The 25290-nt window shown below is 70.6% G+C and overlaps 1 protein-coding gene across 1 annotated transcript; it reads left to right on the top strand.

Moving 5' to 3' along the window:
• The first annotated feature begins 170 nt into the window (after window positions 1-170).
• KIF26A (kinesin family member 26A) lies at window positions 171-24005 on the top strand. Its single transcript, XM_062181292.1, has 16 exons — window positions 171-212; window positions 408-656; window positions 7752-8162; window positions 11558-11733; window positions 15189-15378; window positions 17429-17641; window positions 18036-18129; window positions 18205-18467; window positions 18576-18759; window positions 18849-19011; window positions 19109-19271; window positions 19600-22183; window positions 22612-22817; window positions 22898-22918; window positions 23079-23229; window positions 23343-24005. The coding sequence occupies exons 1-16, from the start codon at window positions 171-173 to the stop codon at window positions 23516-23518; spliced, it is 5286 nt and encodes a 1761-aa protein (XP_062037276.1). The 3' UTR covers window positions 23519-24005.
• Window positions 24006-25290: the final 1285 nt, after the last annotated feature.

Genomic DNA, 25290 nt, shown 5'->3' with positions numbered 1-25290 from the left:
CGCCCCCTCCCCGCCCCAGAACGGGGCCCGCAGCCGCCACCGCGCGCTCCCCGCCACTCGGCTGCGCCGCCAACTTCGGAGCTGCGGGCCCGCCATGGGGGCGCCCCCGGGCCGGATCACGTAATCGCGGCGCCCCGGAGCGCCCGCCCGGCCCGTCCTGCACCCCGGCCATGGGCGGCCGCGGGACCCCGCTGTGTGCGGCCCCGCCTGCGGTACGGGCGGCCCGGGCGGGGGCGGGCGACGGGCGGCGCGGGCCCGGCCCTCGTGCGCAGGGCCCGAGTCCGGACCGCGGCGCGTGGCGGCACAGGGTGGGCGCGCGGCCCGCGGCGGCAACTTCGGCGAGCCCGGCCCGGAGCCGGGGTCTGGGGGCCCGGGCTCACCGCTCCCTTCCGCCCCACCCCCCGCAGGTGGCCGAGGGCGGCCCGGCTCGGGAGCCGCCGCCGCCGCCGCTCGAGGTGTCCGCGCGCCAGGGGCTGCCGGCCGGGCCGGAGCAGGAGCCCCGCGGCAGCCGCCCTGCGCCCGAGGGCGCCGGGCCGGGCCCCGAGCAGGGCCCTGCGGCCGGCGGAGGCAGCTGGTGCCGCCACTGCCACGCGAAGCTGGTGGAGCTGAAGCGGCAGGCGTGGAAGCTGGTCAGCGGGCCGGGGTCAGCGCTGCGGGTAAGTGACCCCCTGCGGGCGGGCCGCGGAGCCCCTGGCTGGGACTCCGTGTGTTTGCGGTGTGTCCCGCTGACGCTGGGGTTCTGGGTGCGGGATGGGAGGGGTTGGGCAGGCGCCTCCAGGGTGGGCAGCAAGGGTCCCTGGGTTGCTCACCGTTGAGGGACCTGGGCCCCCAGCGTCTGGAAATGGCAACCTGGGGGCGGTGCCGTGAGGGCCGCCCCCTGCAGCTGGGTTGGGTGTCCCTGCCAGGCCCTCGTCCAGCGTGGGGTCCAGAGCCTCCCAGAACTCCCACTTGTGCCTGGGGCTCCCGGCTCCCATGCGGAGCCCTGCAGCCCAGGAGAGGCTCTTGGGGGTCTCTGCCTGTGGGTTTGCTCCCATCTTAGAAGGAGTATCGACCATTGTTCCAGGGAACAATGCGAGAGCCGGGGAGGGAGCCGGGAGGCGGGGGTCCCCAGCGGAAGCCCATCCCGTCTGACCTTCGTCTTTCTGGAAGAATTCCTGGGAAGTCCACATAGTCCTCATTGAATCTAAATATAGCTGCGTGGGCTGGGCCCAGGGTGAGACCTTGAGTCCCTGCTGCCCAAATTCTGTCGGGGCACGGGGCAGGCGGTCTCTGTGGCCAGGGCAGGTGGCCTGGGTCCCTGGCACCCGCCGCGCTGCTCCGTACCCTCCGGCCTGGAGGAGGTTCCCAGGGCGGTGGTTCCTGTGGACCGGCCACAGCTAAGGGCCACGTTGCTGCCCTGGTCGGGGTCCAGGCCAGAGGCAGGAGGGACCTCAGTGGCTCTGTGGGCCCCGCCGCCACTGCTGTCCGGGCCCCAGGCTCCAGGCCTGGCCTGGACCGGCCGTGTTTGGGGGGCCTGCTGGTTGCAGGTGGAGGAGAGAGCTGAGGTCACAGTCTCCCGGGGAAGCAGGATCCCCCTCTGGGAAGGGCGTGTCCCCAGGGAAGCCCCTAAGCACCCATCTCTGTGACCCTGGGCTTGGCCTTTGACACTGGCTAGAGCTCAGCCCCTCGGTCTGTGGCTGGCCCTCGCCCCAGCGTGCACCCAGCCAGTGGCGAGGGTGCTGGGCCTGGTGGGCTCTGGGCCCCTCCCTTGCCGAGGTCTGGGGAGGGGCGCTGTGCCTGCCAGAGGGTGGACTCCGCAGGCCATTGTGTGTCCAGAAGGCCCGGAGGCCGCAGGGCAGGCTGCCATTGTCCTGCTGGGTGGCCCTGCCTCTCCCCAGCGTCCTGGCTGCCTGCCGAGGGCCGCGGGTTGGGAGGAGACCTCTGTGCATGTGTGGCTGTGGGCGAGACCCCCTGGGAGCCCGGGGGAGCCCGGCGTGGGGGCCGGGGAGCTGGACCTGTCTCAAGGCCGGCCGTGAGGCTGGGAACCCAGGTCCCCAGGGATCTTTTTTTAATCTTTAGAAAATTTTTGGAAGCAGAGTGACCGAGAGAGAGAAAGGTGGAGAAAGAGAGAGAAGTCGGTCCACTGGCTCACTTCCCAGGTGGCTGCAACAGCCAGGTCTGGGCCAGGCCGAAGCCGGGAGCCAGGAGCTCCATGCCCGCCTCCCAGGGGCTTGGGTTGTCTTCCACCACTTTGCCAGGCGCGTGAGCAGGGAGGCTTAACCAAAGCCCAGCGCCCTCCTCCCGCTGTGGGGAGGGCAGCTTGGTGGGACAGCGCCCCCAGGAGGGGCTGGCCCGTGGGCCCCAGGTGGGCTCTGCCATAGGCTGGAGCCAGGAGAATCCCTGGGTGGAGGGAACGCTGGGGGGCCGCTCCAGCTCCACATGGGCCCCCGCACCGTGCCGCCTTCCCTGCCCCCTCGGCCCCAGGCCTGCTGGGCCCCAGGCCTTTCGGACCCTGCTCTTGCCCCCAGCCTGGCACAGACACATTTCTCCACAGAGCCCCGCCTCCCAGCGTGGAGGCCCTGCCAGTACCCATGCCATGCCCACTGTGTCTGAGGTATCCCCACGGGGGCTTGTGCCCTGCCTCCCGCTCCCCCGACCCTGTGCTGGGTCCACACTGCCGCTGTGAGCTGGTCAGCACGTGCCGGGCAGGCCTGGATCCTGGTTACCTGGAGGTGTCTGTCGAATGACTGAGTGACCGGTTTCTCGCCCACGCCTGGGGTGGTCCCCTGAGGGCCCGCTGGGGCTGGATTCCGGGTCTCAGCCCTCACGGAGGGCAACAGCGTTGTTCCTGCTCCGGGGACTGCCCAGAGTCATCCTGCAGGTGCCCCTGCGACCTGCCGGGTCCAGGCTGACCCCTCGGGCAGGGCGGTCCCCACAGGGAAGACCTCGGCTCTCAGCTCACCTGGGGAGCCCCACCGCCCCCGGCACACACGCAGATGTTCACCAAGCCCAGCGGCCAGCCAGGGCCACCTGGGTGAGCTGGCTGTCACCGGTCGGCGGTGCCCTCCCGCCTGTCCTGGCCTGTGTCACCCCCACTCCGCCACGCTCCTCTGCCCTTTCACTCGGGGTGTGCAGGGGACCCCGCCAGCTCCTCACGCTTCTGTGGCCTCCTGCAGGGAGTTCTCCTGGCACCCTGATGCGCGGGCACGTGCCCTGTCCCCCCCGGGGCTGACATGGGGGTCCTGGGTCGCTCAAAGCGGTGCTGGGCTCTGGCAGACCTGGTGACAGCTTTGCCGTGGGCCACAGCCGTTCCGAGCTGTCTGGAGCCTGGCCTGGGCGCCGCCGGCCGGGGCAGCCCCCGGGCTGTGCAGGGCGAGGCCCCGGCGTCAGCAGTGCTTCCCCGCTGAGCCCGGGTGCCAGCTGCTGTGGCGGCAGCCGGGGAGGTGTGCGTGGGGCGGGAGCTCCCCGGGGCTGGCTGCGGCTGGGTGACTCAGCTGAGAAAGGACCTGTCCCTGCAGCTGCCGTGGGGCTCGGGGACCGGGTCCAGGCCGGGCCCACCCTGCTGTCCGTGGTCCGGGAGACCTGGGGCTCCACTGTCTAGGGGCCGCCCGGGGTCTCCTTTGCTTCAGCCTGTGGCCAGGTGAGGGCCTGCATTGTGTCTTTTTATTTTTTTGCTTGCCTAAGGTTTCAGGGGTTGAGGATTGGGGCCTAAGGGGTATGAGTCACCCAGCAGAGGAGGCGTGGCCGCTGGCCTGGGGCGGACCCCACGGTCCTGGGGTGCCAGCCGTGCCCATGCCTCGGGCGGAGTCTGGCTGTGGTCAGCTCGGGCGGGAGTCGGGGTCCCTGGCCACACTGCCTGTGTGCCAGGAGGGGGCTGCAGGCCCCCGTGTGTCCCCAGGTGCCTAGTCCAGCGGGAGGTGGGGACGGCGCTGTCCTGGTCCTCGTCTCGAGTTCCAGGACAGCCAGCTGCCCGCTCCCTTTGCCCCTCCGGGAGCTCACGCAGCTCCGGACGAGCTCTCGGCCCATTTTGGCGTCTCTCATGGCAGCTTCCTGGTCGCTCTGAGCCTGGCCATGTGCTTCTGTTTCTCGCTTAGACTGTGGGGTTCCTGACGGCCGGCATACAGGCTCTGCTGGACGAGGGGCTTCGGGTGGGATGGACGTGCACCCAGGGAAGGGCTCCCGGCTGTGCTGCCCCTGCTGGGGGTCTGAGAACAGACACCCCCTCCCTGTCTGCCTTGGAGCCAGGGCTCGGCCTCCAGGGCACCTGGGCCTGGGCCGGCCCTGCTGCTGCAATGTGGCCCCCAAGGTGGGCCAGGCTCCAGGTGTAGCCTGCAGGGCCCCTCCCTGAGGTCCTGTCCCTGTCCTCCCCCACATCGCAGCCCAGCTCCGCCTCCCTGGGCCACCTGAGCCCCACAGCCTTGGCCCACAGAGAACCCCAAGGGGTGTCCCAAAGCCCACTCTGCCAGGTGGGCTGGGCCCCGCCCACTCTGCCGCAGGCCCCTCCCCTGCCCGGCTCCTCTAGCCGCAGCACTTGCCAGGGGATCAGCCTCTCCCTTGTGCCTGGAGCAGTGGGTGGGGAGAGGTGTGGCTCAGGAGCAGGGTCCCCTCGCCGGGTTCGGACCCTGGCTCTGTGGCCCCCGCAGGCTGGGCAGCTGGGAGGGCCGTTGTCCGCTCAGCATGGGGAGCCTGGGGGTGTGTGTGGGATGTTGGGGTGATGCCGGGGCCTTCTCCCTGGGTGTCCGGTGAGGGTCTGGGCCAGCCTGTGTGCTGTGGGCTGGGCTTCCCAGTGGGCGTGGCACCCTCCCCTCTCGTGGGTGCCCCCGAAACCCCCTTGCTTGAGCTGCGGTGAGCAGATCGTCTGCGTGCTCACACCCTGACCCATGTGCCTGTGCCTGTCTGGTGGGGGTCCCCGGCTGGGGTGAGTCGCCGGAGGCCGCAGAAGACAGCTGGGTGCCGGCTGGCCCCTCGGAGATGGGGTGACAGAGCGGGGCGGGGGGTGGGTTTGGGGTGGAGTGGGCCCCAGCCGTGGCCTCTGGGGCAGGCTTGCCCCTCCCAGGAGCCTGCCCAGGGCCTCTGCCGCGAGGGTGTTCTGCGGCTCCGTTGCTGCTGCCTCCTTGTGCCCGGGGTGACCCCGGGCACCTGCTCTGGGTAGGGGCTGCCCTCTGCCAGCCCGCCCTGCTGAGGCCTCCCTGCCGCCTGGCCTGTGCCCCGGGGGCCCTGAGCACCTGTCCAGGGTCCCCAGGGGAGGACAGGACAGGCCATTGAGGGGAGCAAGGTCTCAATGGACTGGTTTGTTCTTGAGCCAGCTGGGCTGGCTCTGGGCCCGAGGCCTTGGGGGTGGCGTGCCGGTCGGTGCTGGGTGGAGCAAGGAGGCCGGGGCTCGGCCCCCAGGGTCCTCACCGTTAGGGAGGTGCCCGGGGGGAGCCCCAGGTGGCCAGGTGTGGCTGCTGCTGTCCCGGTGGGAGATGGAACCCCTGGCCTCTGGGCCCCGCCAGGCTGCACGCGGCGTGGAAACATCCTCGCGCTGCCCCCGGGGGCAGTGCCCGGCCGGCAGCTGGGACCTTCCTGGTCCTGTTGTCGACTCCGGAAGCAGCGGCTGCCCGGGCCCCGGCTGTGTCTGTGACGGGGAGGGAGGAGGAGGCCGAGGGGCTGCGGCCGTGGCCCGGCAAGCACGGGCTCACCATGGCTGCACGGTGGACAGTGTCCCCAGTGTCACGTGCTTGGCGCTGAGGCCCGACCTCACGGCCCCTCCCACGCCACGGCGCGGGGTGGCTGCGCCCCAAGGCCGCTGACCCAGGGGCAGGTGGAGGAGTGACTAACAGAGAGAGCATCACTGCTTCTAAGTGCAGGGGGCTCCGTGTGCCGCCCCCCACCCCAGGGCGAGTGAGGTCACTGTTGAATTGGACCCTGAAAAGGAGACTGGAAGTGACGTTTGGCAGTGGGCTGGTGGCTGCGGGGGAGGGGCAGGCCTGGGGGCTCCAGTTCTGAAGGTGGGGGCTGTGGACGCCTGGGCTCTGGGCAGCCGGGAGGGGAGGGCTTGCCTGCACAGGAAGTGGCCATGGAGCAGGCTCTGTTGGCTGTGGGGGCCCTGGGCTGGGAGGAGGAGGAGCAGGGTGGAGTCTTCCTCTGTACCCAGGTGCCCCCTACCAGGGCGTGGCCGTTATGCACTTGTGGGGAGGGCACCCCTGGCCCTCCAGCCTGGTGTGGGGCCAGTGCTGTACGGGGAAGCTGGACTCTACCCCATCTCCCCGGGAGCCCAGGGCCCCCGCCCCGCTGGCCTCTGACATCGGCTGCCCTGCCCACCTCAGTGTGTGGCCAGGTTGGGGAGCTGGGAGCCCAGGGAACGCGGAGGGGCCTGGCCTCCCAGGGTGCTGTGTGTGGGTCTGCGGGTGCCTGTTGGGTGTCTCGCTGAGCTGCTGCTGTGTCCCCAGTGGAGTCTGAGCTTTGGGAGGGGTTCCTGGTCCAGGGTCCGGTGCCCGCTCCCACCAGCAGCCCGGGCCGCTCTGCCTGAATCCCTAGGATCCTGGCCCTGTGGGGCCTGGGAGGGGCTGGGGGGGTGGCAGAGTGGGCGCCATCAGAAGCTGCCGGGGGGTTGCGGGGTAGGCTGGGGCCGGGCTAATGGCTCTTGCAGGCCGAACTTCCTTCCCCTCCACGGCCGCCCGCTAGCTGCCTCCCGCTGAGTGGAAAAAGGGGGGGGGGTTGGGAAATGGCCTGTCACCCTCGCCCCGGCCTGGGTTGGAGGCTGCACGGGTGCCCTGGAGACCCGTGGGAGGGTGTGGCAGCCCCGCCCACCGCCCTCCGCTCTGTGGGCAGGGTCAGTGCGTGTCCATGGGGGCGGGGACCTGGGCCTGGTGGGGGGTTGTCCTTTGTCCCGCTCTGCCTGCTCACCTGCCCCCAGGGTCCGGCGTGGGCTCTGCTGGCTGCTGCAGGCTGTGGGACGTTGGAGGACAAGCACCCCACTGGCCAGGGGCCGGCCCAGGGTGGGGTGGGTGAGGCCCCCGTGTGCTGGTGGCTGCAGGAATGGGTGTGTTCGCTGCTGAGCCCTGGTCTCTCGTGGCTATATGGCCAGCCTTGGAGCCAGGGCCTGCTGGGGGCAGGGCAGCCTGGAGGCCGGACTGGGGGAAGGGAGGGGCTGTGCAGAGAACCCCATGCCCTGCCAGGGTGACCCTGGGGGAGCCTTGGTGTGTGAGGGGCTGCCCTGGGGTGGGATGCTAGGGGCTGGCCCCTCGGCTGAGAGCTGGCTTGGGCCTGGTCTGCAGGACTGTGCCGAGGGACAGGAGCAGCCCCCTGGGGAGAATCGCCCCCAGGGATCGGCTTGTTCCATTTCTTCTTCCTTTTGGAAGGTGCCACCTCCTCCAGGAAGGCCTCCCTGTCCCCCAGGCGGGGTGGGGGCGGGGGACCTCCCCTGAGCTCCTCTGGCTCTTGTGCATGCCCGTCTCTGGACGGCAGTCCTGTGGGAAGGGGAAGGCCCGGCTGCAGGGGCCAGGGCTGGTGGGCGGGGATTCTGGACCCAGGATGACCCCCCGGCCCCCGCGGAGTAGGGGGCTTCTGCTGCAACATTCCCACGGGCCCTGCTGCAGCCAGGGGCCTCGAGAACGTGGGGCGTGGCTGTGGCAGAGCGGCTCCTGGCCCGCCCCGAAGTTGCCGACCAGGGCTGTGGGGAGGGGTGGTCGTTCTCCCGCTGCGGACTCTCCGTCAGCTCGGATGGCGCGGGCTGGCCCCGGCCCTGCTGGCCTGGGACTTGACCGCGCCTCTGTCCTTGCCGTCCGCAGGACCCTCGCCTCTCTGCTCTGCTCCTGGACAAGCTCCCGGCGCCTGGGGCCCCGCCCGCCTGCTCCCTGGAGGCTGAGAGCCGCTGCGGTGCCTGCTCTACCCGGCTGCACCAGCTGGCCCAGGAGGGCCTGCCCCTACTCCAGGGCCCCGACGCCGCCGGTGGCAGCCCTGGCCTCACGCCCCCCAACTCCGGTGCCGAGACCAGCCGGAGGGACACATCCGGGCCGGCGGCCCACGCAGGGCTGGAGCGGCGGAAGGGGCCGGCCTGGCCTGGCCCTAGCGTCCAGGTGTCGGTGGCACCCGCGGGCCTCGGCGGGGCGCTGAGCACCGTCACCATCCGGGCCCAGCAGTGTCTGGAGGGCACGTGGAGCGTGTCCAGGGCTGGCAGCTTCCTGCCGCCCAGCTGCCTGGTGAGTGCCCGGGGTGGGGGCGGGCGGGCTCCTGGGCCTGTGTCCACTCAGGATGCCCCGTGGCGCGGCTCCTCCAAGGCGCGGGGCGGTGGACGTGGGAGGCCCCTCGTGAAGGCACCGGTGGGCAGGGCCTTCCCGAGCCCCTAGGAGCCGTGGGCAGGGGCGGTCTGGGCCAGCCCCTCCCCCACGGGGAGCGCCTCCTTGGGAGGATTTTGCTGTGCTGGTACCCTTAGGATGGGGTTGCAGGCTGAGCCGGGCAGGCCCTCGGTGGGCGGCAGGGGTCTGAGCCCACTCCCACACCGGCCTGGCCTCTGTGGAGGTGACTGGAGAATTGGACTCCTGATGCCGACCTCGGGGCTGCTGACGGGGGGCTGGCGGGTCTCGGGGGCCTTTGGCTTTTCCATCAACGGTGCACCCTGGTTTTCACCTGGGAGAGAGGGGGTCCCAGGGCTGGGGAGTCAAGAGGGGGCCAGGGAGCTGGGGGTCTCTCAGGACGCTGAGGGCCTGGGGGCAAGGCTGTGACAGGCTCCGTGCCCTGGGCTCAACCTGTGAGTCGTTGGGTGGGTGCTGGGTTTTGTGGGTGAGCAGTCAGGAACGGCTGGGAGGCTGGGAGGCGGGGCTAGACGGGTGCCCGGCTGCCGGAGGAGCCCCCGCACTGCCCCCAGGGGCAGCTGCGGCCATGAACCCCATGCTTCTGCCTGGGTCCTGATCTGGCCACTGCCAAGCTGTGAGCTGACCATGGCAGAGCGGGCCGCTGGCTGCCTTCTGGTCCCTAGGCCTGGTGGGCAAGAGGGCAGAGTTCAGGGAGGGCCCAGGGCCACTGGAGCAGCCTGTCACAGGTCCTGAGCCGGGACCCCTGGTGGCGCCCGCCGGGTGTGGCCTGGGAGGAGAGTCATTCCTCCCCGTGGGGCCGTCCCTGAGGCCATGGGTGCGTGGGGTGGGGCGCCTGGGAGATGTCGGACCTTGGCTGCTCCCCGGGGTCTGGTGGCTCTCCCGGGAGGGGCCTTGCCGCTCCGGCCTGGAGCCAGGCTCCTTCCGATTCATCCAGAGGAGGCGGAGAGGAGGGGCCCGCCCCTGCCCACGTCGCTCTAGAGTGGAGTGTGTTGGGGACAGCAGCCCCCGCTCAGGGGCTCTGGGGTCTTCCTGGGGTGGCGCTGGCCCCAAGGAGAGGGTCAGGGAGCTAGGAGCTGGGCCGGGGCCTGGAGGTTGCAGTTCTGGGCAGAGGCGCTGTGGTCTGCGCCGCCTGGCTGAGCCTGCTGCTGGGCCAGTGCGGCTCCAGGTCAGCAGGAGATGCCCGGGAATGGGTCCAGGCCCGGCCGGAAGGGCTGGTCCTTGGAGGAGGGGGCCGGGGAGGAGCCACGGGCGGGGCGTGGACCAGTGGGTGCTGTGACTGGCACAGTGCTTGGTGCAGCTGTGTGGGGCAGAGCAGGCTGGCCTCAGCCCACTCAGCATCCACGGCGCGGAGCGTGGCTGTCCAGACCATCGCGTGGCTGTTTCCAGAGGCTTTGCACATGGCCGCTTTCATGCCACCGTGCAGGACAGGGCTGCCAGGGGATGGGGGCCTGGCCCCCGCCCCAGCCCCGGTCATGCTGGGAGCCACTGTCTGTGCTGTGGCCCGGGGCCCCCAGCTTGGTGAGACCGAGGCTCTGGCCTCCTCTCCCACGTAGGTTCTAGGCGGTGGACCCCCCAGGGAGTCCCGGGTTTCGCTGGGGGCTCCTGGGCCACCCAAGCCTACCTGCTTGCCTCCCGACACCGACTGTGCCGGGGGCCTGGCCGGTTGCTGGTGCCTCCGTGCAGGCCTCTAGAGTGGAGGCTGCTTCCGGGGCCCAAGGGGTGGGACTTTGCTGGTGTGGGGCACGCAGGCCCCGGCAAGGAAGCCTCTGGTGCCGAGACTGGAGCCTCACACTGGGGCCCCGGGGGTCCCCGGAGGTGGCGGGCGCTAGCTGGGGCCCCGGCGGCGGCGGGCGCTGGCCCCGGCCTCACGCTCTCCTCTTTCATGCTTTTCCGTTCGTTGCTGTCGTGGCGCCTCCATCACACTTTCCGTTCGGCCGCCTGCCCCGCCCCCTTCTGTCCCCCCCCCCCCCCCGCCCCATCGTGGTCCCCCCTCTCGCCGGCCCCTCCCTCTCGCTCTCCCGCTGTGCTTTGAGACGGCTTCTTTCTCTCGGCTTCTTCGGCATGCCCGGGCTCTGCTTCTGGCAGGAGTTGGCAGTGGCCGTCCCGATGGACGGGGCCGTGTCACGGCGGCGCCTAGGACGGTGGAGCCGAGGCCCGTGTGGGACTCCCGCGACAGGTCAGTGCGGCGGGTTCCGGCTGGAGGCGGAGATGCGGCCTGAGAAGCCGGCCGGGCCTGTGAGGGGGGCATGGAGCCGCGGCCCCCTGGGACCCCTCGGCCTTGCTCCCCGTGTCGAGGGCGGGGGCAGGCAGGTGTCGTGTGTGATGGGCCCGGGCCCGGGATACTGATGGGGAAAGCAGGCGCCGGGCAGGAGCTCCTGGCCCCCAGCTGTCAGCTGTGGCAAAAGCTTGGTTCTGGCCTGGGGAGCCTGGGCTGTGCCTGTGCAGGGGCCCGGTTCCTGCCCAGGCCGTCTGGGTGTTTCTGGCAACACCCGTAGGCTGGATGACTGGCCGGCATGGAAGGCTCTAGGTGCCTTGGCAGGGCCAGACCAGGCCATCTCAGGCCAGTGTAGCCAGTGGACGCAGGTGTTAGATCTCACAGGATGCAGGTGGCCCTACAGGAGGAGTGGCGGCCAGCCTGGGTTCTGGGGAGAGGCAGGCAGGCGGCAGGTGTGGATGCCGGCCCGGTGTCTGGAGCCACCTCGGTCCTTCCATGCTGCTCGCCGGCCTGGCAGCCCAGGACTGGGCGGGTGCATGGCTTCCTGTCCTGGAAAGGCTGTGTGGCCGCCACTTAGCCGGGCAAGACCCCACCCGGGCGAGCAGGGAAGCTGCCCAGGGCGCCTGGGCTGTGCCAGCCTGGACGCGGAGGTCGCCTTTGGGCAGGGGCTGAGGCCCCGGCACCTGGGGCTGAGGGGAGCCGGCCCCAGGGACTGGTTGGGGACAGCAGAGCCTTGGGGCAGGGGCCAGGGCCCCACGTGGGCACGGAAGGCTGATTCACGGAGGCTGCTGTAGGGTTTGCCCGTGCGTCCCAGGAGGGTCGAGTTCCACGTGGCTTTGTCTGTCTGTCTGTCTGGAATGTATTCTGGCTAATTAGCTGGAAACGCCAGAGCCTCGCCTCAGGCACCGGGGACCTGTCGTGTCCTGGATGGTCGGCCCGGGAGCCCCTGCCCCGAGCAGACCCCCACGCCCCTCAGGGCCCCCGGCCCCGACTCCTGGGGCCGTCCTGGGGGGCAGGGGTGACTCAGCCCCCGCTGCTCCTTACCCCGCTCGCTCCTCCCCTGCAGGCCGAGGCGGCCGTGGCCGCAGTGGCGGTGGCTGACACTGTCCGAGATGGCGCGTCCCTGGCAGGCCCTGAGGGTGTGTCCAAGGCGTGGGGCCATGCAGGGGCCTGCACGTCGGCGCTGGTCACCCCGGTCGGGGGCTCCACGGGCCCATCCACTGCAGCCTCCTTCTTCATAAGGTAGGTCCTGGCGGCCCCTGGGCTCCTGGCTTCGGGCTTGCTCCCCTGTGAGGTGGGACTTTTCGTGGGTGCAGCTGCTATGAGGAGCGAGGAATGGGGCCCCCGAGGGGGCAGCAGGGGCTGCAGGGAGCATCTGGGGGGACCACACCGACCGCGGGCACCGTCCAGCGTTTTCGCCAGGTGTCCCTGCGTGGGCCCCATCCCAGGCCCGGCTTGGCAGGTGCCCTGGGCCCGTGCTCCGCTCTCAGCCAGGGGCCCCTGGCTGTTGCTGGCGCAGGTGTGCGGGGTCTGGCAGGCCCTTTGCCTGCCTCTGCTGGGGAGAGCCATCCCCGGCCCCCGCAGCATGGGAGGGGCGCAGCGGTAATGAGTGGTAATGGCAGGCCCAGCTGCGGACCACCGTCCCATTAGCCACGGAGCAGGCGGGAGCCCCCGCCTGGCAGCCAGCAAGGCGTCGGCGCGGCCCCCTGGGACTGCGCCCCTGGCTGGGGAGTGACGGGGCATGTGATTAGGGCATTGCCGCCATCCCAAGTGGGCCCACGGGCTCAGGAGCCCCCATGCTCCCTGGCGGTGGGGGAGGGGCAGCTGCTGCACTCCGTGGGTGGTGCCTGGGAGGGCCGGGCGGGCGGTGGAGCCGCCTTTTGTCTGGAGCCCAGGCAGGCGCTGCACGTGCCTGTGCCACTTGGTGACCTTGGGAAGTTACCATAGCAACACAGGAAGAAGCGCGTGGGGATGGGGACCAGCAGGCGGCTTCCTCGAGGAGGGGGCCGGCTGCCGCCCCGGACTGGTTCCGGAAGGCCTTTGGCAGGTGGCGGGTCAGGGGTCGGGTCGGGGGAGGGGTGTCTTGGCGTTGACCGTCTTGGCAGGCTCCTGCGGGTGGGGTGGGCTCGGAGGGCCCTGTGAGACTGTGCCCGCTGCTGGCTTTGTGGGTGGGGGCTGTGGCCCACACTGGGGAAGGGGCCTCAGACCTCATGATTCTCTGCCCCCCCAAAGATTTATTTGTCTGAGAGGCAGAGTTAGAGTAGCAGACAGAGAGGCCTTCGATCTGCTGGTTCCCCTCTGAGGGGCCACAGTGGCCAGGACGGGGCCAGGCCAAAGCCAGGAGCCTGGAACTCCATCCGGGTCTCCCGTGTGGGTGCAGGGGCCCCAGGCGCTTGGGCTGCCTTCCGCTGCTTTTTCAGATGAATTAGCAGGGAGCTCATATTGGATGCGGGCCTTGCAGGCCCCCGCGTCCCAGCGAGGGTTCTAGGGATGGCCATGTGTGTGGCACCTGTGTCGGCCCTGGCGCCCGCGCTCTGACCTTGCCGTAGGCCCCGCCCCCCGCCCTGGGCCCCCTCCCACCCACCTGCTTGCCCTTCTGCCTTCCCAGCCGTGTTACTTCCTGGACCTACGTCTGGGGTCTGGGGTCTGGGGTCTGGGGTCTCCACCCCTGCAGCCTCAGCAGAGGTGCAGGCCCAGACCAGGCACGGTCCGGCCCGCCCAAGGCAGCAGGGGCTCTCTACACAGGTGTCCCTGCCCTGCCTGGCGCCACCCCTGACCGCCCCACGTCCAGCCTCCTCAGGGTGGTGAGGGCCACCTGCCTGCAAGATGGAGAGAGAGAGAGAGAGAGATGCTAAAAACACAAACCACTTGCCTCTGAGTGTGGGTCCGGGCCTGTGCGTGGAAGCGCTGTGTGGTAGCTCGGCTCTCTCGGCTGGGCGCTCAGCCACTCGTTCATTCATTCACTCACATGTGTGTTCACATTCACGTGCTCTAGGCGTGTCCTGAGCTTCTGTGAGCCAGGCCTGGGCTGGGGAGCGGGTGCCCCAGAGCCCCTGCCTGGTGGGGACACAGCTGTGCACACTGAGGCCCCGGGACAGGCGGGCTCCCCTGCCCACGCCTCCGGGTGCCCAGTTCATGGAAATAACTCCACCACAGGACGCAGCGTTCATCCATGCGCAGGGCGGCCAGGGCCGGGCCCCGTCTGTGGGCTCCCAGCCCCTCAGGGCCGAGGGAGGGGGCTTGCCCCTGTGTGGGGAGGAGGCAGCTCCCTCCCTCCCGGGCTGCTGGGGCTGGTGGCACCAGGCCGCGTCTGTCCAGGGGCTCAGGGCCCAGCTGTGCCCACTGCCAGGCTCGTGGGTTCTGAGAGGCCGAGTGTGGGCTCCGTGGGCCCACCCGGCGCTGGCTTGGCCTTGTTCTTGCTCCAGCTCGCCCAGTGGTTGGAGCCCCGACTCCACGGGGGGCAGGGGGCCCAGGCTCTGCCCCATGGGTGCCCCGGGGGAAGCTGCACCCAGACTTGGGGGAGGGGCCCCAGAGCCGAAGGACCTCTGCCCAGCCCCCTGCCCAGCCCCTGCCCAGCCTGCTGCCCCTCATTGGTCACATCGCAGCTGAACGACCCCTGGGCCAGAGGGCTGTGAGGTTTAGAAGTTCCTGAGCCGAGGCAGGTGCGGGGTTAATGCTGGTGGCACCCATACGGTCTCGGGGTTCAGACATGCCAGGCCCTGGGCCCGGAGCCAGGCACCCTCACGGCCCCAGCCGAAGGCACTGCACACCCAGCGTCTGGGCTCAGCAGCCCCCCTCTCCCTGCCTCCACGCACTTTTATTCTCCTGGATGAGAGGGGTCCCCGGGGTCTCTTAACAGGCAGCTGCTATTAAAGACTGGAGTTAGCAAAATGCTGGTAGGCGGTAGGCCTGCTGCAGGGGCAGGCAGGGTGGAGGCTGGGCTTTGGGGGGGGCTCAGGTGCAGGGGAGATTGGGATGGGGCAGGGCATGCCCCCTTGTCCACAGCCCTTCTAGGGCTCCCATCTGAGGGCTGGGACGGGGCGTTTGCGTCGTGAGGGGCCTGGGGTTGTCCCGATGGCCACAGCAGGCAGGGGCGGGGGGCGGGCGCTCAGCACACCAGCTGTTTGGAGAAAGTGTCTGGGGGCGGAGGCCTGCAAGGAGGCCCCCGACCCTGGAACACAAGAGCAGGTAGGGTCCTTGGGTGCCAGGCAGCTTGAGCAAAGGTCAAGTACCTGGGACCTGTGTGTGTGTGCATGTGTGTTCGCGTGTGTACCCGTGTCTGTGGGGTGGGGGTACCTGTCACCAGACCCGCATCAGAGTTCCCCCACGGGGTGGGCAGGAAGGGGCTGTGTGCTCTGGGGTCTGCCAGCCGCTGCTCTGGGGCATTGCCGTGGGGAGACCCCAGGCCCGTGGGGGCTGCAGGCTGAGGCCGTGGGGTTCAGTCACACCACACAGGGCCTCCAGGGGCCACGTAGTCCCAGGTGCTTGCTGCCCCAACAGGACGAAGCACAGACTGGCCACATCCCCCGGCTCCTGGCCCGGCCTGGTTGCGTGGAGATACAAGACACCAGTCGGCAGCCCAGGCTCTCCCTCCACGCGTGCCCCAACCCCACAGCCTCCCCGCAGGTCGGGGTCGGGGGGTGGATGGCTGCTGTGGGGCTGCTGCCAGCTCTGCTGAGCCCCGTGTCCACCCCCAGGGCTGCTCAGAAGCTCAGCCTGGCCGCCAAGCGCAGGAAGGCCCCCCCGCCGCCCGTCCCCTGTGCCCGCGGAGCCTCCGCCTACCCCACGGACTTCAGCGGGGTCCTGCAGCTGTGGCCGCCCCCGGTGCCACCCTGCCTGCTCAGGGCGGCCTCCAAAGCCAAGGACAGCCCTGGCGGCCTCGGGAAGGTAGGCCCGGCCCTGAGGTCAGGGCTGCCCTGTGGGTTGGGGGCACGCACATCGCCAGGGGCCCAGGGCTGGTCTGGGGGTGCAGCCAGGTCACGGACCTTCCTGGGGGCAGGGAGGCCCCCTCAGCACTCCAGGTTGGTCCCAGCCACAGCCCAGCACGGGGAAAGGAGAGCCTGTTTTCTTAATATTTATTTATAAGGCACAGCAACAGAGAGGGAGACACAGAGAGAGGTCTTCACCCGCTGGTTCACTCCCCAAATGTCCTAAGTGGCCGGAGCTGGGCCGATCGGAAGCCGGGAGCCAGGAGCTTCCTCCTGGTCTCCCATGTGGTGCAGGGCCCAGGCGCTTGGGCCACCTCCACTGCTTTCCCAGGCCACAGCAGGAGCTGGACCGGAAGTGGAGCAGCTGGGACTGGAACCAGCGCCCATATGGGATGCCGGCACTGCAGATGGCGGCTTTACCCGCTACGCCACAGCACTGGCCCCAAGGGGAAACTGCCTGGGGGTGTGCAGGAGCCTCAGCTAGTGACAGGACAGGCTGTGACCCGTGGGTCCTGGGGTTGCCGTCCTTGTGGGAGGCTGGGAGAGGCGGCTGCACTGCCGTGGGGTGGGGACTGGGTCACACAGCTCTGGGGAGATTGGCCCTTGACCCTACTGTGTGCCCTGAGCACGTGCACCGCCCCACCCCCCTCGAGTTTGGGTGGCAGGTGTGGCACCTGCCATCCCCATTTCCCCCCCCCCCAGCTGCCCACCCAGGCACTGGCCTTGCAGAGGGAAATGGGTACAGGCAGTGCCCTGGAGGCCCCACACCCGCCGTGGGGGTCAGCAGGACCACCCCCTTGGGTCCTCCTGACGTGGACATCTGAGAATGACCCCAAGTCCTGGAGCAGCTGACCTTTTTTGGGTCTGCCCAGAGGGCTGGGAGAGGGCTCCACCACCTCCTCCCCGGTGTCCTGCTGTGGGGCTGGGGCCTCCCTGGCTCCCCTGAGAGCCTTGTCTGCCATGGAGGGTGTAGCTGTGTTCCTGACAGTGACATGTCACTTAGGGGGCCATTGCCCCGCCCCCGCCGCCACGTGTTTGCTGAGCGGCCCGACCCGGGCAGGCTCTGATCTCCCAGCATGGTGGGGGGGGTGGCCCCGTGAAGACCCCATCTCTTTTCCCTCTGCCACCCCACGATGCCTGCGGTCCCCTCCCCAGGGAGCTGCTCTCGACCCGGAGATTAACCTCTCCCTCCCCATGCAGGGGGCTCCTGGGCCCCTCCCCCAGCTCGGAATCCTCCAAGTCCCCTGCAGCGTGGAGTCCACGCTGCACAAAGATTGCCCAAAGGTGCCAGGCCACACTCCGCCTGCCGCAGAGACAGGATCCATGCTCGCCTGCAGGAGGGGGAGCCGCCTCCCCAGGGAGCGTGCGTCCTGCATGCCAATTCCGGCCTGCTGGGGAGCGACCCCGGCAAACCAATCCTGCCGCGCGATGTACCTGTCAGTTACAATTAACGCCGTGAGAAATTCCGGCTCTGAGACGAGTCGCGGGTAATCTGATTTGCACGAGGTGGGGAAGTGGCCGGCGCTGTCTTCTTCGCGGGCCAGGCCCCCGGGGTCCCTACCCAACGTGCACGGCCTGGGTGCTGTTGCTGCCCGGCTTCAGGGTGTCTGTTGGCCCTGAATGGGGACTTGGTGTGAGTGCAGGCGCTGGGCAGCCACCAGCTCCCCTTTCCTGCCCTGGCCTGGCCTTCACGCCTTCTTCCCCCAGTTCTGCCAGGATTTCCTCTACCTCTCGCCACCCCAATCATGCCAGGCCATGGCACCCCTGGATTTGCCCGGGCACCCTCCCCCTTGGGCCACCAGCCTTGCCGAGCTCTGGCCTGGCTTCGTGTCCCCCTGCCCAGCTGACCTCACAGGGGCCCGCTGCGGCCCGGGGCCCAGCTCAGCACCCGCAGTCCTGCGCCGGGGACTGCCCGTGCCGGGGCTCGCACGGGGCTCCTCCCGACTTCTGATTAGCGGCCAGCGGGTGGTGGGTGGGGCTCAGGTGCCTGCGCCTGCCTGCCTCCCCAGGTGAAGGTCATGCTGAGGATCTGGCCGGCCCAGGGGGCCCAGCGCTCGGCCGAGTCCACCTCCTTCCTGAAGGTGGATCCGCGGAAGAAGCAGGTGATCCTCTACGACCCGGCGGCCGGGCCCCCGGGCAGCGCCGGCCCCCGGCGTGCGGCCACTGCCGCTGTCCCCAAGATGTTTGCCTTTGATGCCGTCTTTCCTCAGGACTCGGAGCAGGTACGGCAGGGTTGGGGGGACTTGGGACCACCTCAGGACAGAGGGGTCCTGTGGTGGAGCAAGGCGGAGGAGGGGCAGAGGGCAGCGCCCCACTAGTCCACTCCCTGGGGTCCCCGCCAGCCCCTGGCCAGCTCCTCAGGTCCTCAGAGCCCTCTGCCAGCCCGAGCGTCATCGCCTTGGGCAGTGAGGCCACGCCCACACGTCGCCCTGTGCATCCCTGGCCACAGAGGGCTTCTGGGTTTTGTGGCGTGCGTGCACACGTGTCTGGCCAGCACCGTGTTGCCCATACTTGCCCCTTCTGCGTGTCTCCAGTCACGGGTGCTGGCGGGGTCAGGGGCTGACGGGCCCTGGTCCCCTCCACCGTGGTGCCCGCCTCTCCCTGCGTCTTCCCCAGGCTGAAGTCTGCTCCGGGGCCGTGGCCGAGGTGCTGCAGTCGGTGGTCAGCGGGGCCGACGGCTGCATCTTCTCCTTCGGCCACATGAGCCTGGGTGAGTGCCCGCCACACCCTGGCTGTGGGGGCGGGGCCAGAGCCCGGGGTGCCCCTGACCCCGCGTGTCTCCCAGGCAAGTCGTACACCATGATCGGGAAAGACAGCTCGCCCCAGAGCCTGGGCGTCGTGCCCTGCGCCATCTCCTGGCTCTTCCGGCTCCTTGGTGAGCGCAAGGACAGGACGGGCACCCGCTTCTCCGTGCGCGTCTCGGCCGTGGAGCTGTGCGGCCGGGACCAGAGCCTGCGGGACCTGCTGGCCGAGGTGGCCCCCGGCAGCCTCCAGGACGCACCGGCTCCGGGCGTGCACCTGTGGGAGGATCCTGTATGCGGGGCACAGGTGCGCCGAGGGCTCCCCCTGCCCCGTGCCACCTGGGGCGGGGCCGGCAGGGTGGGGTGCACGCCACTCGAGCCACTCAGGGCCCCACCACCCCCGCCTCGCCCCCAGCTCCAGAACCAGAGTGAGCTCCGGGCGCCCACGGCCGAGCGGGCGGCGTTCTACCTGGATGCGGCGCTGGCGGCCCGCAGCACAAGCCGGGCGGGCTGTGGCGAGGAGGCCCGGCGCAGCTCCCACATGCTCTTCACGCTGCACGTGTATCAGTACCGAGTGGACAAAGGTGGCAAGGGAGCAAGTAGGTGGCCGCCAGGGGTAGGGGCAGGGGGCACGGGCGGGACCCGGCTGCCCCGGGGCCGCCAGTCACCACCTGCACCACCCTTTCAGTGTCCGGAGGCCGAAGCCGCCTGCATCTCATGGACCTGGGCAGCTGTGAGGCTGGGCCTGGCAGGGGCGGGGAGGCCGCCGGGGGTCCCCTGTGTCTGTCGCTGTCGGCCCTTGGCAGCGTCATCTTGGCGCTGGTGAACGGAGCCAAGCAGGTGCCCTACAGGTGAGCTCCAAATGCCCGCTGGGCTGCTGCTGGGCCGGGGGGACCCCTGGGGCCACCTCCCTGCAGGCCTGGGTTTCTGAGCTGCCCAAACCCCCAGGGACCACCGGCTCACCATGCTGCTCCGGGAGTCCCTGGCTGCTGCCGGCTGCCGCACCACCATGATCGCCCACGTCTCGGACGCGCCGGCCCAGCACGCCGAGACCCTCAGCACCGTGCAGCTCGCTGCCCGAGTCCACCGCCTGCGCAGGAAGAAAGCCAAGGTGGGCCCTGGGAGGCCCCTGCTGGGCTCCGGTGTGCGGGGCAGAGCTGCAACCGTGGCCAGCACCAGGCCTGGCGTTAGCCGGGCACTCCTGGCACTTCTCATGGGGCCACAGTGGACGTCCATGGCGTCCCAGGCCAGCTGGCCCTGGCTTGGAACCCCAACATCCCGCCGAGGTTGTGCCCCACTGCTCCCCGAGTTCCTGGTTTCCTGGTAGAGTAGCCCCCGTCCTGGGCCCGTGTATGGCCGGCTGCCGCTTGCTCATCCCCAGGCTCCGCGTGCCCAGGGCCGGCCGAGAGGGCCCTCACGGGGCTGCCTTCCCTCCCCAGTACGCGTCCAGCTCCTCTGGAGGGGAGAGTTCCTGTGAGGAGGGCCGGGCGCGCCGCCCACCACACCTGCGGCCCTTCCAGCCGCGTACAGCGGCCCCAGTGCCCGACCACCCCGGCCCCAGCCAGCCCGGCGACCCCGACTACTCATCCAGCAGCGAGCAGTCCTGTGACACTGTCATCTACGTGGGGCCCGGCGGCACCGCACTGTCAGACCAGGAGCTCACCGACCATGAGGGGCCCCCGGACTTCGTGCCCATCGTCCCCGCCCTGAGCCGCCGCCGGCCGTTCGAGGGCCCCCGGGACGCCGACCACTTCCGCTGCAGCACCTTCGCCGAGCTGCAGGAGCGCCTGGACTGCATTGACGGCGCCGATGCCCCGGCCGGCCCTGCCCGAGGCGGCAGGAGGCCCTCACCCCCCGAGGCCGCGTCCCCCAGGAAGGCGCTGGGCTCCCCTGTGGCCATCAGCACCCCTCGAGGCAGCCCTGGCTCCAACGGCCACCGGGGTGCTCCCGAGTGCCCCGGAGCCAGCCCCTGGGACGACCAGAAGGAGCTGGGCAGCGCCTGCCCTGAACTGTTCACCCCGGACAGGGCTCTGGCGGGTGGGGGCAGGAGGCCGCCACCCGAGGCCCCCAGAGCTCCCGAGGAGCCCCAGGGAGGGGGCACCGACGGTGGGGCCCGGACGCCTCCCGCGGGCCGGGGTGGGCAGGCAGGCTGGCCCCCATGTGCCCGCGGCCGCCGTGCGGAGCGGGGCCTGCTCACCACCACGGTGACCCTGCAGCAGCCCGTGCGGCTGAACGGCGAGGACGAGCTGGTGTTCACGCTGGTGGAGGAGCTGTCGCTGGGGGCGGCGCCTGGGCCCGGGCGGCCCCCCAGCCTGGCCAGCTTCGGCAGCGACTGCTCCCTGCAGGCCCTGGCCTCGGGGTCGCGGCCCGTCAGCATCGTCAGCAGCATCAACGACGCGTTCGATGCTCTCACCTCACAGCCCCCCGCGGAGGGCAGGCAGGGCCCCCCGGCCGGCTCCTGGCCTGGCGACACCAGCGGCCACTCGCCCCAGCCCCCTCTCAGCCCTGACTTGCCGGCAGTGCCCACGTGTCCGGGCCCCCCCACCCTGGACGGCACCCTGGAGAACAGCCGTGTGGGGCTCCCGCCGCATGGCAGGCCTGGCCCAGCGTCCCCTGCCCACCGCAGCCCACGGGCGGCCGTGGCGGCACAGACCATCCACTCCAGCCTGCCCCGCAAGTCCAGGGTGGCATCCGAGGCCAGCCGCGCCGCCTGTGCGCGCCTAGGCCAGAGCCCACCGGACCCCGGAGGCCTCTTGGAGGACCCGTGGCTGCTCCGGGCAGGTGACTGGGACTCTGTCCAGGTGCGGCCAGAGCGGCCGCCTGAGGCCCAGGTGCCAGCAGTGTGGGCTCGGAGGGTAGTGGACGGCTGTGAGGGGACAGCCGGGGCCCGGATCCCACCCCTGCGCCGGGGCGCCACCACTCTGGGGGTGAGCTCGCCTGCGGCAGCCTGTCCCAGCAGCAAGAAGAGCCCGGCTCCCAAGGGGGGCTGCTCCCCAAGACCAGGAGGTGCGGCCCCCCCGGCCCCGCCTGTGCGCAAGTCCAGCCTAGGGCACAGGACTGGCACCGCCCTGGCCCCGGTGCAGGCTGGGGCCCTGACTCGGGCTGGGGGGGCCGCCGCCCTCCTCGCTTCCGAGGAGGCCAGGCCGAGCGGGCGGGCAGAGCACGCGGTGCCCAGGGCCGCCCCCAGCCCGAAGGCCCGGGCCGCTGGCCGGGGGGAGGCGCCGCAGCGTCCGGCAGGGCAGGTGTCTCCGGAGCGGGCCGAGGGCCTGGTGCACGGCGGTGGCAAGGTCAGGGAAGCCCCTGGGCGGCAGCCCCGGGCCGTGCCCAGGCTGGGTGTGCCGCCCACCAGCCCCACGCCCGGGCCAGCTCCCTGTAGGGGCAGCCCACCCAAGGGTGTGGGAGCCCCCAGACCCCCGGCTGGCGGCAGCAAGGGCCGGAGCCTTGCCACCACTGGGCCTCGGGCTCTTGGTGCCTCCATGAAGTCTCCGGCCCCCGTGGCAGGCAGGGCCCCTGGCAGCCCCGGCCCCAGGGCGGCCCCGCGGGCTGTGCCTGGCGTCGTGGCCAAGGCCAGCCGGGGCACGGTCATGGGCACCAAGCAGGCGCTGCGGGCCGCCCACAGCCGCGTGCACGAGCTGGCGGGCAGTGCGGCGCCGGGCAGGGGCGGCCCCTGGTGGGGCTCCACCGACTCAGACAGCGGCAACGACAGCGGCGTGAACGTGGCGGAGGAGCGGCCGGCCCTGCCCTCGCCCTACAGCACGGTGACGGCCCCGCGGCGGCCCCAGCGCCACAGCAGTGGCCACGGCAGCGACAACAGCAGCGTGCTGAGCGGGGAGCTGCCGCCCGCCATGGGCCGCACGGCGCTCTTCTACCACAGCGGCGGCAGCAGCGGCTACGAGAGCATGCTCCGGGACAGCGAGGCCACCGGCAGCGCCTCCTCCGCCCCCGACTCCACGAGCGAGAGCGGGGCCGTGGCCCCGGGCGCCCGCGCCCGCAGCCTCAGGTCGCCCAAGAGGAGGGCTGCAGGTGGGTGCTGGGCGCGGCCTCGGGCCCGGCTCCAAGCAGTCCCCGTGCTACCGTCTTGTGTTGCCCAGCTGGGGTGCCGGGGGCCCTGGGCCTCCCTGGTAGTCCCCCACTTTGGGCGGGGAGAGCTGCTGCTGAGGCCGGCCCTGGAGCAGGACGGCAGGAGGCCCTGTGCTGGGGCTGTGGAGACTGGGCAGGGCCAGCTAGGGGCCTGGGGGGGGGGGCAGGTCTCTAGGGCGGCCGACTCTGCAGCCATCCGGGTGCAGGGCTGGCTGTGGCCAAAGGGACTGGTAGTCCTGGGGACAGAAGGGGTCCCAGGGCGGCCGTGGCCACGTCTGACTGCCTGCCGTGGATGAGGGACGCTTGAGGTCGTGGCTTTGGCTGGGGTGGACTTGGCCTCTGTGAGCCCAGCGCCCGCCCCTCTCTTGCAGGCCTGCAGCGGCGGCGGCTGATCCCAGCCCCTCTGCCAGACACCGCGGCCCTGGGCCGCAAGCCCGGCCTCCCTGGGCAGTGGGTGGACCTGCCCCCGCCCCTGGCCGGCCCCCTTAGGGAGCCCTTTGAGATCAAGGTGTACGAGATCGACGATGTGGAGCGCCTGCAGCGCCACCGGCTGCCCCCGCGCGATGACAGCGACCAGGTCAGGCCCTGCACCGGGGGTGGCGGGCACCCCTGGGCTGTGGCCAGGTGACCCCTGACCTCTCCTTGTCCTGTCCACAGCTCTCCCAGGATGAGGAGAAGGTAGGAGGCCAAGGGTGGGTGGCAGGAGGGGGTCCTACGGCCCCCACCCACCCGCCTCCTGGGCCCGGCATCCAGACAGCCCGGCAGGTGCCTGGGGGGGGGCCTGCGAGGTTGGCTGCTGGGAGTGCTGGCCCATGAACGCCGTGTCCCCTGTGTCCAGGGCCCCGTGTGCGTCAGCGCAAGACTGCGGCTGGCCGAGCGCAGGCAGCAGCGGCTGCGGGAGGCGCGGGCCAGGCACTGCCGCCTGTGCGAGGAGCTGGCCGAGACGCAGGGCCGGCTGATGGTGCAGCCCGGGCGCTGGCTGGAGCGCTGTGAGTCCCGCCCGGCCCCTCCCCGCCCTCGACGGGCCGCGCGCCTTCCCTGAGGTGTTCAGGGCGAACCGGGCCGCTGCCCCCGCTGAGCCCTGTCCCCCCGCTGTCCCCAGTCGAGGTGGACCCGGAGCTGGAGCCCGAGTCTGCTGAGTACCTGGAGGCGCTGGAGCGAGCCACGGCCGCGCTGGAGCAGTGTGTGAACCTGTGCAAGGCCCACGTCATGATGGTGACCTGCTTCGACATCAGCGTGGCCGCCGCAGGGCCAGGCCCGCAGGAGGTGGACGTCTGAGCAGGGGCGAGTGATGGAGAGGATGTGGTGGGCATGGAGGAGGGGCGTGCGGACAGAGACTGGCGCCACCCAAAGCCACGAAGTGCCTTTAACCTTGAGTCGGATTTGTCCTTTCTGCATTTGGTGCTGTGGACGGCGAGCACAGGGCCCGTGGTTCCCGCCCCGCAGGGTCCTCCCTCCCTGTGGGCGCTGAGGGCCATGCGGCCTTCTTCCATGGCAGGAGTTGCTACCAAACCACACGCAAAAAAGCAGCCACGCCGGCCGGGGTGGGGTGGGCGCCGTGAGGGTCTGTTAGGTCTGTATTTTTATACCTTTTCCTAGAGCGTGGGGTTTGCAGGGGGCGTCGGGAGACGAATGATCTATGTTTCTAGGGTTTTCTACAGAGGCGGTGAGGGAGGGCTGCCCTCCCACAGGGCGTGGCCGTGTCCTCTGACCCCCGCGTGTTGTGGGCTGTGCTGCCGTGTGCAGGCGTGTAGATGGCACCTTGCTGCAGCTTTCTTATGTGAATAAAAGGTGCACCCATTGTTGCCCGGCTCCTGAGTTCACAGGGTGCCCCCTGCCCTGCTTGGGGGGGAGTCACGTCCCCGGGGACCTCGGGGCAGAGCCCCAGCCTGCCTGTGTCCCGTCCCTTGGGGACCACCCTGCGGGCTGGCAGGGCCGGGGCCCAGAGCCCTCGCCTCCCCTCTGCGCTTGCCCAGGTCCCGCCCTGGGGTCCGCGGACCGGGGAAGCAGTGGCCTCGTCTTCCCGGGATGGAGGCAGCGGCCCGCCACTGGCCCCACTGTCCGTCCTTTGCTGCCTGCCGGTCTGGGAGGCTGTGGACGCTGCAGCCAGAGGGGCCCCTCTCCCCCCGGGGCCACAGCTTGCTGGGCCTGCTCTGCAGAGGAGCCCACCCCTGGGCTTCCCCTGACTTGTGCATCCCCAGCCCAGCGGCTCGTGGTCCCCCTGCTCAGGCCCCCACCTTCCTGGGTGCCCCTGGGCCCCGCCCCCCATCGGGAGACGGCTTGGCGAGGTGCCCGTCCCTGGCCCCCCGTGGCATGTCACCTATGTGGTCCCTGCCCCTCTCCCAGCCTCAGTGGGACCCTCGGGCAGGGTGGGGGCTGAGTCATCGCCGCACCCTCCGCGGGCACAGGGCTGGGGGCCCTTGGGGATGCCTGCTGGGAGGGGAGGGGAGGAAGGAGTGGCGGCCTCGCACAGGGCTCTGGCTGGGTGCAGGCCCTGCCCCACCCTGCACACCTGCTCCTCGGGGGTCTCCCCCAGGGCCGTGCACACCCACCTGGCCAGGCTGCCTGCTTGCTCGCCCCGAGGTGGGCCCCACCCCTCCCCGTTCTCTGTTTTGCAGCCAGACTTGGCTCCGCGGGAACGCAGACTCCTGGGGAGGCCGAGGTCACTTTTAACCGGTGGTGGCACCCGAGCTGCTGTCGCTGAGCTTCAAGGATTCAGTGGGGGCCACGCCGTGCCCTCTGCTCCCGGGCGAGGCAAGGAGCCCTGCTGGTTACTGGTCCTGACCCGCACAGGGGCACTGGTGGGCGTGCGGCTGTTGGGCAGGGCCCTCGGCCCTTGCTGCCTGTCCCGGGCCTCTGTGGTGGTCCAGGGCCACTTCCCACAGTCCAGGCTGCTGCCCTGGACGGGAGCCCCTGTCCTGGGGCGGCCTGGCAGCCCAGCGCCTTTCATCTGCAACATCAAAGCCCCAGCCCTGTCATTACAGGCTGGGAACCTGGCTGCTGGGGCTGTGAGCGCGAGTGCGCCCATTTTATGGATGGGAAAGCTGCGG

The sequence above is a fragment of the Lepus europaeus genome, chromosome 22 (genome assembly GCF_033115175.1).
Source record: "Lepus europaeus isolate LE1 chromosome 22, mLepTim1.pri, whole genome shotgun sequence".
In the NCBI taxonomy this organism is placed as follows: domain Eukaryota; kingdom Metazoa; phylum Chordata; class Mammalia; order Lagomorpha; family Leporidae; genus Lepus; species Lepus europaeus.
The sequence above is the reverse complement of the archived record's forward strand: the minus strand, read 5'-3'. Positions and strand labels throughout refer to the sequence as shown.